Source organism: Lactuca sativa, chromosome 4 (assembly GCF_002870075.4).
Source record: "Lactuca sativa cultivar Salinas chromosome 4, Lsat_Salinas_v11, whole genome shotgun sequence".
Classification (NCBI taxonomy): Eukaryota; Viridiplantae; Streptophyta; class Magnoliopsida; order Asterales; family Asteraceae; genus Lactuca; species Lactuca sativa.
The window spans coordinates 387,121,277-387,138,503 of record NC_056626.2 but is presented as its reverse complement, the minus strand read 5'-3'; the positions used below and the strand labels follow the sequence as shown (position 1 = coordinate 387,138,503).

The window sequence follows — 17,227 nt, the reverse complement described above, 5'->3', positions numbered from 1 at the left end:
TATAGTCCATAGTATAAGGGGTCTACATTAAACTCCAGAAAGCCATGTATGAACCCTCAACGGTCCAATCTTCAGAAGATTGTGGTATATCTATCTGGATCCAGCCCATGTACCCAACATACACGTCAACACAACATAAATTTTCGTCAGAAGTATACGACTGATTCTGTTTCCACAGTGTACAGACCCACTAACGGCTCTCATTTTCAGGTAATTTGCGTCATGAATTTCATGAATTAATGTGATTTCGCAAGTAGAATTTTTATGATCTTTCGTGATTATCAGTTAATTTTTGATGAGATTGCTGTTTCTTTTGTGAACTCGAAGCATTGTTGTTTGCGAATTCAAGAGGTAATTAATCTGTGTTGGGTATTTGATGATTCAATTAGGGTTCCTCTTTTGGTGTCATTTGTCTTGATTGAAACGGAATAACCTTTTCCCCTCTTCGTATAAAGTTATTGTATCCCTTTTAGTCCATAAAAGATCAGATCAGGTGAAATCATCATTCTTGCCATATTTGCTTCAAATTAGGTTTTCCGATATTGGAAACACTAACCTGAACTTTTGTACATATGCCCACCAAGTGTTTGTTAATATGCCAACCTTATTGTTCATGCTTTCTCTAGTTATCATGAACTTTAGGATTCATACATATATATTTAAAACTGATAATCATGCATAATAATTCTGAAAAGAAACCAGAATGTTAAAAAGATGATTCACTCCATATTTTACCTCTCTTTTTTATTACAAAAATCCGATTAGGTATGTCTTCACCTACCATTTCTAGCATATAAAAATCACAAAAAGAAGCATCTTCAACTGCAAACACCAACATGTAAATAATCAAGAATTAATAAATATTAATAATTCAACACATATACTTAATAATTGATGTGTCCCATCTTTTTATTGCAGGAAGAGTTGACTTGTAGCCATTAGCATTAGATCCAAGATTGTGTTCTAATCCTACATCTCTTCTGTAGCCAATGGTAACCCCCCCCCCCCCCCCCCCCACCCCACCCCCTACACACACACACCTCATCCATTTTCTTTCAATAAATTTAACTCACTTTTTACATTTTACAGGCTACCAATGAGAATCTACCTCCAAATGTAATAAAACAATTAGCTAGAGAATTGAGAAATCTTGATGAAACACCACCCGAAGGAATTAAAGTTGGTGTAAATGATGATGATTTTTCAACAATATATGCAGATATCGAAGGCCCAGGTATATATATATACATGATTCTTATTTTGTGTTTTATCTCTTTGAATTGACTAAAATACCCTTCCTCGTCATATACAGCTGGGACTCCATATGAAAGTGGCGTTTTTCGCATGAAGTTGATACTTTCTCGCGACTTCCCTCATTCACCTCCTAAAGGTTTGTCAATTCTACTCGAGTTTTACTATATACAATTATACATATAACTTTTAATTAAAATATTAAAAAATATATATATTGTGTTATATTTTTAGGTTATTTCTTGACCAAAATTTTTCATCCGAATATTTCATCAAATGGTGAGATCTGTGTAAACACATTGAAAAAGGATTGGAACCCAAGTCTTGGCTTACGCCATGTTTTAGTTGTAAGTACTCACATTTCTTTACTAATTATAGCATTTTTATTTTATCTTTTTACACATAAATAATAATTATATTTTTACACAAATAATAATTATGTTTTTATATTGTTATAGGTAGTTCGATGTTTACTCATTGAGCCATTTCCAGAATCAGCATTAAATGAACAGGCTGGGAAAATGCTTCTAGAAGATTACCAAGAGTACGCTAGACATGCCAGGTCAGCAACTTAGCATCACCATTGTTTCTTCCTATTATAGCAATGAACTTTTATTTTTAAAAATTTATTTTTAAGATTTAAGAAAATAATTTTTTTGAATAAATTTTTTAAAGGCTGTATACTGGAATCCATGCGTTGAAGCCAAAGCCAAAGTTGAAGACAGTGGTGGTGTCCGAGTCAACTCCTGGTCAAAAGGTTGACCAGTCAACACCTGGTCAAAATGTTGACCAGAAAAACATGGGATCAGGTGTGGTGGTCGCAACTCCGTTGGGTCTGTCTTCGAATACAATGAAAGGGGGAGGAGGAGGTCAGGAGGTGCCGCCAAGTGCCGCCGTGAATCCGGTGGTGGAGATCGGAGTTAGTAGCGGATCTGGTGCACTGCCGCCACCGGGATTGGCGACACTAAAGAAGGAAATGGTGAAAGTGCAAACTGATAAAAAAAAGATTGATGCTAGGAAGAAAAGCTTGAAAAGATTGTAATTGTTTAAACTTTAAAGCAAGTTTATATGATAGTAATGTGGTTTTATTTCCTTTAGTGTTGTTGGAATGTCTTATCTAACAATGTGACTTAGTGATTCTGAATTGGGTTTTTACTTTTTTACTTTTTACCAAAGATAGGAATGTACTTTTTTTTACACATAATAATATCAACGTACTTAAGTTTTGCTATCTAAAAAGTTATCATTTTATCACCTTCTGATTATTACAAAATTGTTTTTACATAATATAAGATGCAAACCCGTTTAAGTGAAATGTAATTAATTCGTTTTTTTGGTAAATTGGCAAAAGAATCAACTATTTCGGAATGTGTCATTCTGCATTTGAGTTTGGCCCGGCCCATTAAGAAATGGGTCATGGAGTCAGTGGACCCATACTTAATGCTTCCTTTACTTATTATTATTTGTGCGTTTTTTTATGGAGTAACAAATTAAAAAAAATAGTCTGAAATGTTTTCATTTGTGTCCAGAATGCGAAGAACATGTTTGTAATGGAATTTTATTTCGTATCCAAAACGTTACAAAGCTACTTATTTTTCACCCGTTGACACTCTTATAACTTAAAAACTACTATAGCGTCTTGTTCATTGCCTTTAGCTAGTCTTTCGACTGCTTTAAAATGAACTGCTATATTTAGTAAAGCCGAAAACAATATGGATTGCAAAGAACAATAGTCCAAAAATGCCCGTAATAATCCGGAACAAACTCTGTTTTTTTTTTACTAACTTGGCTGGATATTCGGGATTAGACACGACTCTCACTATGTCATGCAAACTTGTCATTGGTGTCGATATTCTTGGTAAACTACAACATCGAACGACATGAAATACTCTTTTCCAACATTCATGTTTTGGTAGGAAGCTCAATGAAATGCTTGGTTCCTAGGTAACGTTCAGAAAATTAGAGTAAATTTAAATTTTTCAAAACATCCTAATAACCATAAATGTTTACAAAACCATTGTTTCAAAAGTGTTATTCAATAATCAGAGTGTTCCAGATATCCAAATAACATAAATTTCAAGGATGTGCATGATCACGCATTCGTCTTGTCACAGTCATCTGAAGTACCTGAAACAATAAATTGAAACTGTAAGTCAAAGCTTAGTGAGTTCACCCAAAGTACCACCACACAAACATATAACCAGACAGATATCAGGTCCACAACTTTTCGGTTGGATTACCCCCAGCCCACAACCTTTCGGTTGGAATGCTCCAGCCCACAACCTTTTGGTTGGATTGCCAATACATATTGAGTCCACAACCCCTTGGTTGGATTACCCACGGCCCGCAACCATTCGGTTGGAATGCCCCAGTTTGTTGAGTCGTTGACTGGCAACACAAAGTAGCACAGTCTCAACCCCACCATGTCATGTCGACATATACATAACCAATAACATAAATAACTAGCAACATATATACATATAACAAGTTCAACATACACATAGGCAAACCTACAGATCACTACCGCATAGCAACATCCTATATACCAGGATAGAGATCTAACAAATCACTACATCATAAAAACATCATATAAACCAGGATACACAATCTAGAGGGTCTGAATTGATGTCTTCGACCCACGAGTATGGTGAGGAAAACTCACCTCTCAATCTGAAAAGATAGCTTATCACACCGGAACTCCGCATACCAACTCTACGGGTCACCTATACAACAAATAGTGACATTATCTCAAAATATTTCCTAAAATACCCAAAATACCCTCAGGTTGAACTTGGTCAAAACCCTAGGCAAAGGTAAAAGTCAACAAGTCAACTCAGTCAGTTGCCACGTCATGGCTAGCTCTAGCCACGTCGTAGGGACTATAGGACAAAATAGTCACATGGCAGCCATACACCACGTCGCGGTGATCCATTCACCACGTTGTGGTGACTGTTACCAGCTTAATCTAATAAGCTCTTAATCCATCAAACCAACCACTCAAACATACCATAAGGCATTCTCTTATCTAATGAACCATACAAATCATTGCTTTATAGACATGCATGTCAAATCCACATCTTGAATTCAAACTAGGTCAAAATAGAGTAAAAAGGGCCAAGATCACATGCAAGAGTTCAAATGTAACATCTCGAAATTCAGGTAAGCTATTTAACCCTTCCATTTTGTCAAGTTGTCAAGAGTAGTCCCTTGAGAGAGTTCTTGTAAGCAAATGAGTATGCTGGGCGTACTGGGGAGTACGCTGCGCGTACTCATGCGCTTAATTTGGACGTGGACTCGCCTGGGTACGCTGGGGTTACGCTGGGGATAACGGGTCCAGATGTAAACCCTAAATGTTTGGCTTGTGCACTATTTAAAGGATGCTAAGGCTCATTTCCCAGCCTCCATATCAGTGATTGAAACCCTAAGAGAGAGCCTTCCATCATTATTAGCTTGAGTGTGTGTGTGTGTGTTTGGAGCTAAAAGTTTTTTGGTGTGTTAGTGAAGAAGAAGGACCATTTCTACAGGTATAAAGTTCAAAACTTTCCTCTTTATCTGGTTTGAAGAGTGCATGAACCATTTCTAGGGTTAAAAGTCCCAAAGGTGGAGACTTTAAGAGTGTAATGTACTCCATAGAGCTAGATCTGTCCCATTTCAGTGATATTTGTGTTATAGATCCATAAAGTTTCCATCTTGGTCGTTGTTATGAGGTCATGCTGGAGTTATGAGCTTTCTAGAGTTGGGAAATGGAATGTTATGGGTGTTAGTGACTTGTCCAGCCATGCAAAGGCTTAAAGTCACCAACTTTATGGATTAAGAGGCTTAGAAATGGTCAGATCAAGAAGTTGGACGTGGGTCTTAACTTTTTAAGACCTCAAGAGCTTAGAGTCTGGAACTAGGAGTTACGCGGGGCGTAATCCCAGTACGCGCGGCGTAAGGGGTCGCGCACCCCGTTTCTGTGAGGACGCCGGGTACGCCCAACGTACATGTTTGGTACGCGCAGCATAGCCCGAAAAGTTGACTTTTGTTGACTTTTAGGGTTTGGTCAACTTTAGGGTCTTTGAGCCATGAGAAGGGTAAAATGGTCTTTTACCCTTCTAAGAGTGCTAAGAGAGGAGATAGTCTAGCCTTGAGAGATGTATTAATTAAGAGTGTTTATTTCGTATGGTTAGGCGGAGGCTAGATCAAATTATTTACAGAGTTCGAGATTACCGAGTTACCCGAGGTGAGTCTTCTCACTATACTTTACCTAGAGTGGTAATTAGAGTTATGTGACAGAGTATTTTGTATGCTTTTGCATGATGTGATTTTATGCTATGTATGTTACAGAGTTTACAGAGTTAGGACCAGAAGGTCCACAGAGTTAGGGCCAGAGGGCCCACAGAGTTATGGGATTGGAGGGTCCCACTGAGACACATTGACCAGAGGGTCAAACAAAGTTATAGCCTCGAGTGGATGATATGTGTTGAGTGTGGTATTTTGGGGAACTCACTAAACACTTATGCTTACAGTGTTGTGTTATGTGTTTCAGGTACCAATGAGGATCACGGAACGACGTTGGCTTGATCATTACACACACGTGGAGTTTTTATATATTTTGATCTTGGGATGTGATGTTATGGATTATTATGTGATACAATGATATTTTTATAACAATTATGAATGGAAGTGTGTTTTTGAAATGTGAAAAATTATTTGAAAATTTTGGGTGTTACAAGTTGGTATCAGAGCCTTGGTTTGAGGGATTCAGGTGCACCTACGAGCGTATCTGAACTAAAACTAAGGATTTGAGAGATTTTTAAAATAAAATTCACAAATTTTTCTCAAGAGTAAAGAGTTTTTGAAAGAGCAGATCAGAGCAGTGTGTACGATCAGCCAGCGCCCGAACGGTGATTTCCTAAAATACCCTTACATTATGAGTTAAGAGATATGTTATGCATGCTAGAGTAGGCTAGGTATGCTTATTAGGAGTAGAGTAGCCTGATTTGTGATGCCTTAGCCTAGGGGTTTTGCTGCTAGGAGATGCTTGAGAGTGAATAGATAGCAGCAAGGAGCTTATGAGAGATATGCTAGAGAGTAGACTATGCATAGAGAGAGTAGTGTACTTGGGACTTAGGATCCTAGGAGGAGGAGTTGAGGTGAATATTGATGCAATTTTGACGGTAGTATTGGGCCCGTACTACCGAAGACACCGGATCAATGCGCAGCCCAAGTAAAAATCCTTAGGGTACCAGGGATCAAGTAGGAATGAGATATTGAGTGTGTAAACTCGAGCGAGTCTCTGATATCTTGTATTGTATTTCAGAGAGAAATCATGGTTGGGACACGCCACAGGCCAGGGACTAGCGAGGGGGTGTGAGCGATGAGGAGCTCCGCCAGATGATTCATGATGAGGTGGTTGCGGCCATCCGCACTGAGATTCCAGAGATGTTCGGGTCTATCAAGACCACACTGATTGAGACTTTTGACGAGCGGTATGCTTCTCTTATTGATGTTGTTGTTGCTGTAGCCACTGCAGCCGCTGTTGCTGCCAGGCCGCAAGGGGGTGACGCGTTGCTGTACCGGGAGTTCAGCAACACGAAGCCACCAGAGTTTGATGGGACTCAGGATCCGATAGCCGTAATGAGGTGGATCTCTAACATTGAGGGGTGCTTCTACACATGTTCATGTACGGAGCATCTGAGAGTTCGGTTCGCGCTGAACCAGCTTCGCTTGGGGGCGAAGGACTGGTGGAAGTTTGTGACAGCGCACTATTCTTCTGCAGAGCTTGCTGCGGTGACCTGGGAGAGGTTCACCGCTATGTTTCGTGATGAGTACGTTCCCCCGGTGGAAAGGGAGTGTTTGGCCTAGGAGTTCTTGACCCTCAAGCAGGGTATTGAGTCTGTTACTGTGATTACCAAGATGTTTCATGAGAGGGCGATGTTCTGCCCTGAGCACGTGTCTTCCGAGCAGGCACGTATGAGTCGGTATTTGAGTATTTTGAGGAGAGACATCCGCAAGTTCATGGTGAACTCGACATACCGGACATTCGCCGAGCTTCAGGAAAATGCCCAGAAGAGGGAGATTGAGCTAAAGACTCAGGACAGGGAGGAGGCGGAGTCTCAGGGGAGGGATCGACGACCGGCACAATCCTAGCCAGATGCCAAGCGGGCCAAGCCCGCCGATTCGAGACCAGGGAACCAGAAGGGACGCACTTGTGGCAAGTGCGGCAAGAGTCATGAAGGGGTGTGCAGAGCAGGGTCTTGCTACAAGTGTGGAAAGGAGGGGCTGAAGGATCGCGGGAGAGCCTTCCAGTTGATCACTGCAACCAGATCGAACACCGGAAGGCCAAGTGTCCGCAGTTACGAGGGTCAGCTCAGGGAGCTTCTCAGGGATCTGTCCCTGCTGCTGTACGAGCTACGGAGAGTCGGACGGTGAAGGCCGAGGCGCTGAAGGATCGCGGGAGAGCCTTCCAGTTGACAGCGGAGGAGGTCCGCTCAGCACCCGATATTGTGGCTGGTATGTATTCTTTCATCTGTTTATTTTGAGTTTGTGGTGTTATGCTTATATTATGATATGCGTAGGTACATTTCTTATGAGTTTTGTACCTGCTTTGGTGTTATTTGACTCGGTTGCGAGTCGGTCTTTTGTGTCGTTAGCCTTTAGTCAGCACATCAATATTCGTCGAGAGGTGTTGAGTCGACCTTTGCGAGTTTCCATAGCTGATGAGAGAGCGGTGCATGCCACTGAAGTGATTCGAGGATGTGTACTCGAGATCTTTGGCGTTGAGTTTCCGATTGATTTGGTCCCGATTGCCATGGGAGATGTCTGTGTCATTGTGGGCATGGACTGGTTAAGTAGATTTGGAGCGGTTATCGACTGCGAGCGGAAGCTGGTTACCATACGAGACCCTAGTGGGGGAGTTCTTACGGTTTATGCCGAGGGTACCCGTTTTGGGTCGGAATTTTGTTCAGCCGCGAGAGCAAGGCAGAGTCTACAGCAGGGCTGTAGTGGGTTTGTGGCTTATGTGGTGGATACGAGGGTAGGTGCATAGAGACCGAGGTCGGTCAATTGAGGTCCTGATAGTGCGTGGGTTCCCAGATGTTTTCCCCGAGGAGTTGCCGGGTGTGCCTCCTGAGAGGTAGGTGGAGTTCTGTATCGATTTGGTTTCGGGGGCAGCGCCTATCGCCAAGGTGATATCATAATGCGGAATATAAAACATAACAGTGTCAGAGTACAAATCCCCAGGTGATATCATAATGCGGAATATAAAGCATGTGTGTGATGTACCGCTACCGCGCCAGCTCCTTCCCCTTCGAAGAAGAGGTACCTGAAATCAAAACTGAAAACTGTAAGCACGAAGCTTAGTGAGTTCCCCCATCTTACCACATACCATACAATCACATATCATACATACTGCCGGACAATTATGGGGTGCCCGACCTACCCGGTACGACCATTCTGGGGTGCCGACTTACCCGTGTCAAGCCGTTCTGGGGTGCTGACTACCCATGTCAAGCCATTCTGGGGTGCTGACTACCCATCGGTCCTAACAACCGATCATCGGGGACTATTTCACCCCTACTGCTAATATCACATATATCATAACATAATATATTATCAGACATATCTGGGGTGTCCGATCTACCCTTAGGTCCTAACGACCGAACTTGGGGACCATTCCCCTCCTACTACCACTATCACATATAACATATCATGCCAGCATATAAACATATCATCGCATACTGTCAGACATATTTGGGGTGTCTGACCTACCCTTCGGTCCTAACAACCGAACTCTACTACTATCACATATACATATCATGCTAGCATATAACATATCAGGTAGTAGAAAACCTAGATGATATCACAGAGACAATCATCTATCATACGTCTCCTACTGGTGGGCCGGCATTGTGGCCTTAGACCCACCGCTACTGGAAGGTAACTCACCTCAAAGTAACTGCTGATCTGCGTGGGAACTGACGATCTTCTGCTGCTGCTGCTGACCCGGAAGTCCTCCGGCTCAAGGAAATCACTGAGATAACCCAAATATGCCTGGCCTCCTTCTTCTCTTCTTGATCTACTCTCCTTCCCTCCTCAAATCTTCAAGAAAACACACCAAAATGCTTCAATCTCACAAGGAACAAGGCTTGAACGAAGTATAGAGCTCTGAGGGTGAAGGGGGCGAGCTTGGGGGCGGATAAGAGGGTTTAAGTAGGGTGCAAAACCTTGAAATTTAGGGTTTCATCAGACAGCGGGGACTCGCTGAGTCCAGAATATGGACTCGCCGAGTCGCCAACTTAAACGTGTTCCGGATCCCGTCTCTACTCGGCGAGTCGGACCTACAACTCGCCGAGTCCAAGGCTAAAAATGAAAAACACTAAGATAAATTTTACGTACCAGGAATCAGGTGCTACAAATCTCCCCTACTTATTTTAGACTTCGTCTTCGAAGTCTGCCGCTCAGTCCTGAAACAGCTCGGGGTAATGCTCCATCATTTCTTCCACCGGCTCCTAAGTCTATTCCGAACCCTTTCGGTGCTGCCATTGCACCTTCACTAATTCCACCCTCTTGTTCCTTAGATCCTTCGACTTCCGGTCGAGGATCGCGACTGGGCGCTCAATGTAGTTCAGGCTGTCATCAACCTGTATATCCTCTAACGGCACCACCGCTGAATCATCCACGAGGCACTTCCGCAGCTGGGAAACATGGAAGGTGTTGTGGATCTGATTGAGCTTGGCTGGCAGATCCAGCCTATATGCCACCTTGCCCACCCGAGCTACAACCTTGAACGGACCAATGTATCTCGGGCCCAACTTTCCCCACTTCCTAAATTGAATGACGCCTTTCCAAGGCGACACTTTCAGGAGAACCATATCCCCAACCTGGAATTCCAGGTCTGATCGAAGCTTGTCGGCGTAACTTTTCTGCCGACTATGCGCAGTCTGAAGCCTGCTTCGAACCTGCTGGATCCTCTCGGTCGTCTTGAGCACCACCTCGGTGCTCCCCATGACCCTCTGGCCAACTTCACCCCAACATATCGGGGTCCTGCACCTCCGTCCATACAACATCTCGAATGGGGGACGGTCAATACTCGCGTGGTAGCTGTTGTTGTACGAGAACTCAGCCAAGGGAAGATAGCTATCCCAACTACCACCGAAGTCTAGCACGCATGCCCGCAACATATCCTCCAAGGTCTGGATGGTCCGCTCACTCTAACCATCCGTCTGCGGGTGAAAGGTGGTGCTAAAATGCAGACGAGTGCCAAATCATCATGAAACCTCTTCCAAAACCTAGAAGTGAACCGCATATCTCGATCTGATATCACTGACACTGGCACCCCGTGCCGCACCACTATCTCCCTGATATAGATATCGGCCAACTTTTCGGCCGAGATACTCTCCTGAATCGGAATAAAATGGGCGCTCTTGGTCAATCGATCCACGATGACCCAAATCGAATCTACTCCTCGCACCGTCCGTGGAAGCTTTGTGATAAAATCCATCGTAATATCCTCCCATTTCCATAACGGGATATCCAACGGCTGCATCTTGCCGTGCGGTCTCTGATGCTCGACCTTGACCTTCCTGCAGGTCAAGCACCGCTCGACATACCATGCCACATCCCGCTTCATGCAGGGCCACCAATATCTGGTGCACGCCTCCGTGATACGGCACCCACACCCTACGGTGTAGTGTCAATAATCCTCGGCTATCATAATCAAAGGAGGTGACTTGACCCACAATTCGCTCGCTCTTCCGATGTTCCTCCTTCATAGCCTCCTGCTGGGCTTCCCGGATCTGCTCTAACAGTGGTGTCACCACCGTCATCCTCATACACACATCCCTGATCGGTGCCGCCTTACGGCTAAGCGCATCGGCCACCACGTTGGTCTTTCCCGGGTGGTAAAGGATCTCGCAATCATAATCCTTCACCACGTCCAACCATCGACGCTTCCTCATGTTCAGATTCGGCTGATCCATGAGGTACCTCAAACTCTTGTGGTCCGTGTAAATGGTATAACGAACCTCGTAAAGGTAATGCTGCCAAATCTTGAGGGCGAACACTACCGCTCCCAACTCTAAATCATACGTCGGCTAGTTCGCTTCATGAGGCTTCAGCTACCTCGAGGCGTAAGCAATGACATGCCCCCTCTGCATCAATATCGCGCCTAAGCCTGAGATCGACGCATCACAATATACCACAAAATCCTCCACGCCCTCGGTGATCGTGTTCATTGATGACATTTTGTTGTATTCGAGGTCCAGGGAGCAACATGAGGAGCATTTGAGGGAGATCCTCGGAGTTCTGAGATCGGAGAGGCTTTACGCCAAATTCTCCAAGTGCGATTTCTGGTTGCGAGAGGTCCAGTTTCTAGGACACCTCGTCAATCAAAATGGGATATTGGTCGATTTGGCCAAGATTGAGGCGGTGATGAGTTGGGAGGTGCCGAGATCCCCTTCGGAGACCAGGAGTTTCCTGGGGTTGGCCGGTTATTATCAGAGATTCATCCAGGATTTCTCCAGGATTGTTGTTCCTCTTACCAAGCTGACCCGGAAGGGCATGGCTTTCAATTGGGGTCCGGAGTAGCAAGCCTCATTCGAGACACTTCGCCATAGATTGCGTGAAGCACCAGTGTTAGCCCTTCCGAAGGGAATGGAGGATTTTGTGGTATACTGTGATGTGTTGATATCGGGACTGGGTGCAGTGTTGATGCAGAGGGGTCATGTGATAGCATACGTATCGAGGCAGCTGAAGCCTCATGAGACGAGGTACCCTACTTACGATCTAGAATTGGGGGCTGTGGTGTTCGCCCTCAAGATCTGGCGTCACTATTTGTATGGGGTTCGGTGTACCATATACACGGACCACAAGAGCTTGAAGTATCTGATGGATCAGCCCAACTTGAACATGCATCAGAGGAAACGCGTCATTTTGATGGAGGAGGCGCACCGGTCGAAGTTTTCGATCCATCCCGAGGCCACTAAGATGTATTTGGACCTGAAAAGAGACTATTGGTGGCACTGTATGAAGAGGGATGTTGCGTGGTTCGTAGAGAGGTGCTTGACCTGTCGCAGAGTGAAGGCCGAGAACCAACGTCCACATACCAAGTTGCAGCCGCTGGAGGTTCCCAAGTGGAAGTAGGAACAGATTTCTATGGATTTTATCACCAAATTGCCGAGGAGCGAGAGGCGTCGATGCAATTTGGGTGATCGTCGACCGACTGACTAAGAGCGCTCATTTTCTTGTTATCAGTGAGAGCTCTTCCGCAGAGAGGCTGGCAAAGGTGTATGTGAGAGAGGTGGTATTGCGGCATGGTGTACCGATCTCGATTGTGTCAGATCTAGATGTGCATTTCACTTCCAGGTTCTGGAAGAAGTTCCATGAGGAGTTGGGTACTAGGCTGCATTTTAGTACCGCTTACCACCCACAGACGGACGGACAGAGTGATCGGACGATTCAGACGCTCGAGGACATGCTTCGGGCATGTGTGTTGGACTTCGGAGGGAGTTGGGACACATATCTGCCTTTGGCTGAGTTTTCCTATAACAACAGCCACCATTCGAGCATTGGTATGCCTTCCTTTGAGTTGTTGTATGGGAGGAGGTGTCGGACTCCCATCTGTTGGGGAGAGGTAGGGCAGTGAGTGATGGGCAACACATAGATAGTGCTTCAAACGACAGAGCAGATACATCAGGTTAGACAGAGGTTGCTGACGGCCCAGAGTCGCCAGAAGAGTTACACGGATAGGCGTCGATCCGAGCTCGAGTTTCAGGCTGGAGATTTTGTACTCCTGAAAGTGTCTCCTTAGAAAGGAGTGATCCGATTCAGGAAAAGGGGCAAGTTGGGGCCCCGGTACATTAGACCGTTCAGGGTGATCATGAGGGTGCACAAGGTAGCATATCGATTGGAGCTACCAGCGGAGTTGATCCAGATCCATGATACCTTCCATGTGTCTCAGTTGAGGAAGTGTGTAGCCGACGAGTCGACAGTGGTACCATTGGAAGATATCCAGGTGGACGCAAGTCTGAACTATGTTAAGAGACCGATTGTGATCTTGGACCGGAAGGTCAAGGTTCTGAGGAACAAGGAGGTGCCTCTGGTTCAGGTCCAGTGGCAGCATCGGAGGGGATCCGAGTTGACTTAGGAGCCGGAGTCGGAGATGCGGGAGCAACATCCGGAGTTGTTTTCGGCATGAGACTTCAAGGGCGAAGTCTGGTTCTAGTGGGGGAGAATTGTAACATCCCGAAATTCAGGTAAGCTATTTAACCCTTCCATTTTGTCAAGTTGTCAAGAGTAGTCCCTTAAGAGAGTTCTTGTAAGCAAATGAGTACGTTGGGCGTACTGGGGAGTACGCTGCGCGTACTCATGCGCTTAATTTGGACGCGGACTCTCCTGCGTACCCAGGGTTATGCTGGGCGTAACGGGTCCAGATGCAAACCCTAAATGTTTGGGTTGTGCACTATTTAAAGGATGCTAAGGCTCATTTCCCAGCCTCCATATCAGTAAGTGAAACCCTATAAGAGAGCCTTCCATCGTCATTAGCTTGAGTGTGTGTGTTTGGAGCTAAAAGTGTTTTGGTGTGTAAGTGAAGAAGAAGGAGAAGAGCTTGTGGAGGCTAGGGTTTGAATTGCAAGTTTAGATATGAGATCTACAGAGAAAGGAGCTTCATCTAGAGGTATAAAGTTCAAAACTTTCCTCTTTATTTGTTTTGAAGAGTGCATGGACCATTTCTAGGGTTAAAAGTCCCAAAGGTTGATACTTTATGAGTGTAATGTACTACATGGACCTAGATCTGTCCCATTTCAATGATATTTGTGTTATCGATCCATAAAGTTTCCATCTTGGTCGTTGTTATGAGGTCATGCTTGAGTTATGAGGTTTCTAGAGTTGGGAAATGGAATGTTATGGGTGTTAGTGAATTGTCCAGCCATGCAAAGGCTTAAAGTCACCAACTTTATGGATTAAGAGGCTTAGAAATGGTTAGATCTAGAAGTTGGATGTGGGTCTTAACTGTTTAAGACCTCAAGAGCTTAGAGTCTGGAACTGGGAGTTATGCGGGGCGTAATCCCAGTACGCGCGGCGTAAGGGGTCGCGCACCCCGTTTCTATGAGGATGTCGGGTACGCCCAATGTAGCCCGGAGAGTTAACTTTTGTTGACTTTTAGGGTTTGGTCAACTTTAGGGTCTTTGAGCCATGAGAAGGGTAAAATGGTCTTTTACCCTACTGAGAGTGCTAAGAGAGGGGATAGTCTAGCCTTGAGAGATGTATTAATTAAGAGTGTTTATTTCGTATGGTTAGGCGGAGGCAAGACCAGATAGTCAGTGATATTTGTGTTATAGATCCATAAAGTTTCCATCTTGGTCGTTGTTATGAGGTCATGCTGGAGTTATGAGCTTTCTAGAGTTGGGAAATGGATGTTATGGGTGTTAGTGACTTGTCCAGCCATGCAAAGGCTTAAAGTCACCAACTTTATGGATTAAGAGGCTTAGAAATGGTCAGATCAAGAAGTTGGACGTGGGTCTTAACTTTTTAAGACCTCAAGAGCTTAGAGTCTGGAACTAGGAGTTACGCGGGGCGTAATCCCAGTACGCGCGGCGTAAGGGGTCGCGCACCCCGTTTCTGTGAGGACGCCGGGTACGCCCAACGTACATGTTTGGTACGCGCAGCATAGCCCGAAAAGTTGACTTTTGTTGACTTTTAGGGTTTGGTCAACTTTAGGGTCTTTGAGCCATGAGAAGGGTAAAATGGTCTTTTACCCTTCTAAGAGTGCTAAGAGAGGGGATAGTCTAGCCTTGAGAGATGTATTAATTAAGAGTGTTTATTTCGTATGGTTAGGCGGAGGCTAGATCAGATTATTTACAGAGTTCGAGATTACCGAGTTACCCGAGGTGAGTCTTCTCACTATACTTTACCTAGAGTGGTAATTAGAGTTATGTGACAGAGTATTTTGTATGCTTTTGCATGATGTGATTTCTATGTGATTTATGCTATGTATGTTACAGAGTTTACAGAGTTAGGACCGAAAGGTCCATAGAGTTAGGGCCAGAGGGCCCACAGAGTTATGGGACTGGAGGGTCCCACTGAGACACATTGACCAGAGGGTCAAACAAAGTTATAGCCTCGAGTGGCTGGTATGTGTTGAGTGGGGTATTTTGGGGAACTCACTAAGAATTTATGCTTACAGTGTTGTGTTATGTGTTTCAGGTACCAGTGAGGATCGCGGGAAGGCGCCGGCTTGATCAGTACACACACGAGGAGTTTTTATATATTTTGATCTTGGGATGTGATGTTATGGATTATTATGTGATACAATGATATTTTTATAACAATTATGAATGGAAGTGTGTTTTTAAAATGTGAAAAATTATTTGAAAATTTTGGGTGTTACACCAAAACTCTAATAAATTTCATATCCAACACTCCTAACCCCAAAGGGATTCTAGGGATCCATAAAGTTGACAACTTTATGGAATCCCAACACTCCAATATATTCTGACATGAATAAAAAGGCATAGAAACCTAGATTTATGCACAATAAACTAAAAAAGCATGGAACTTGAGGACTTATAAAAGTACATAAGATGCATAACAAGAAGATGAGAAGAGTTTCTTGCTGAATCCAAGCCGAAATGTCAACTTCTTCTTATTCTAATATCTAAAAAGTCAACACGAAAGGCTTATAAAGCATGTTGGAGGTTAGGGTTTGCTTGGAGCCTGAGAGAGTGTGATGGAGGCGGAGGGTGAGCAACCATAGCCATCACATTCCCTTAAATAGGGACAAAAACCCCGGAGACTAGGGTTTTTCATTAAACTGCCACCACATCGTGGATATAGGTTGCCTCGTCATGGTGGTCGTTTAAAAACGACGATACAACGACCATCGTCATGTCGTGGGATGCCTTCACCACGACGTGGTTCATCCAAAATCCAAAATACATTTAATTTAAATACCTCCAGGTATCTAGATGTTACAATTCTCCCCCGCTTGAATTAGACTTCGTTCTCAAAGTCCGTAGACGAAAACAACTCAGGGTAATGCTCTCGTATCTCTGCCTCGGGTTCCCAAGTCCATCTGAACCCTTTCAATGTTTCCACTGAACCTTGACTAAAGACACCATCTTGTTGTGCAAGGCCTTCATCTTCCAATCCAAAATTGTAATTGCCCTCTACATATAATTCAGGCAATCATCAACCTGAATATCCTCCAAGGGAACCACCTCCAAATCATCGGCCATACACTTCCAAAGCTGAGAACATGGAAAGTATTACGAATCTGATTGAGCTCCTCAGGCAAATCCAAAATGAAAGCCACCTTGCCAACCTTTTCAATCAATTGAAATGGCTAAATATATCAGGGCCCCAACTTACCCCTCTTCTTGAAGCATATTACACCCTTCCAGGGTGATACCTTCAGCAAAACCATGTCGCCAACCAGGAACTCCAGCTCAGATCGACGCTTGTCGGCGTAACTCTTCTGCCGACTCTAAGCTGTCTTTAGCCTCTGTCTAATCTAATGTATAAGTTATGTCGTCTGAAGGACTACCTCAGTTCTTCTCATGACTCTATGACCAATCTTTCCCCAAAAAACTAGAGTATGACACCCCCTACTATAAAGGAGCTCAAATGGCGGTGCACCGATACTCGAGTGGTAGTTGTTGTTATATGAAAACTCAGCTAGGGGAAGGTAGGAGTCCTAACTCCCACCGAAATAAATCACATAGGCTCGCAACATATCCTCTATCGTCTAAATGGTCCGCTTGCTCTAACCATCCATCTGTGGATGATAAGCAGTGTTGAGATGCAATCTCGTACCCAATTCCTCGTGGAACTTCTGCCAAAAACAAGATATGAACCGAGCATCCCGATCAGATACAATGGAGACCAGAATACCATGCTGAGAAAAAATCCCGCACACATATAAATCGGCCAATATCTCTTCCGAAGAAGCCTCTCAAATGGCTAGAAAGTCGGCGCTCTTGATTAGCCGGTCCAC

The 17,227-nt window shown here is 44.3% G+C and overlaps 1 protein-coding gene across 2 annotated transcripts; it reads left to right on the top strand.

The window, feature by feature from the left end:
• The first annotated feature begins 81 nt into the window (after positions 1 to 81).
• Positions 82 to 2,414, top strand: LOC111896887 (ubiquitin-conjugating enzyme E2 22). 2 transcript variants are annotated; one of them, XM_052770680.1, is made up of 8 exons: positions 154 to 210; positions 286 to 351; positions 919 to 992; positions 1,090 to 1,234; positions 1,313 to 1,390; positions 1,486 to 1,598; positions 1,710 to 1,813; positions 1,927 to 2,414. In XM_052770680.1, the coding sequence occupies exons 3-8, from the start codon at positions 990 to 992 to the stop codon at positions 2,291 to 2,293; spliced, it is 810 nt and encodes a 269-aa protein (XP_052626640.1). In that variant the 5' UTR covers positions 154 to 210; positions 286 to 351; positions 919 to 989; the 3' UTR covers positions 2,294 to 2,414. The 2 variants fall into 2 exon arrangements, with proteins under 2 accessions (XP_052626639.1, XP_052626640.1); XM_052770679.1 differs by lacking the exon at positions 286 to 351 and having other exon boundaries at positions 82 to 210.
• The last annotated feature ends 14,813 nt before the right edge of the window (positions 2,415 to 17,227 follow it).

What these genes read in the sequence shown, in the direction of transcription:
- LOC111896887 (XM_052770679.1), top strand. An exon ending in TGCAGATATCGAAGGCCCAG is followed by an intron (nt 1,235 to 1,312) that starts GTATATATATAT and finishes CGTCATATACAG; the next exon opens with CTGGGACTCCATATGAAAGT. An exon ending in GAGTACGCTAGACATGCCAG is followed by an intron (nt 1,814 to 1,926) that starts GTCAGCAACTTA and finishes AATTTTTTAAAG; the next exon opens with GCTGTATACTGGAATCCATG.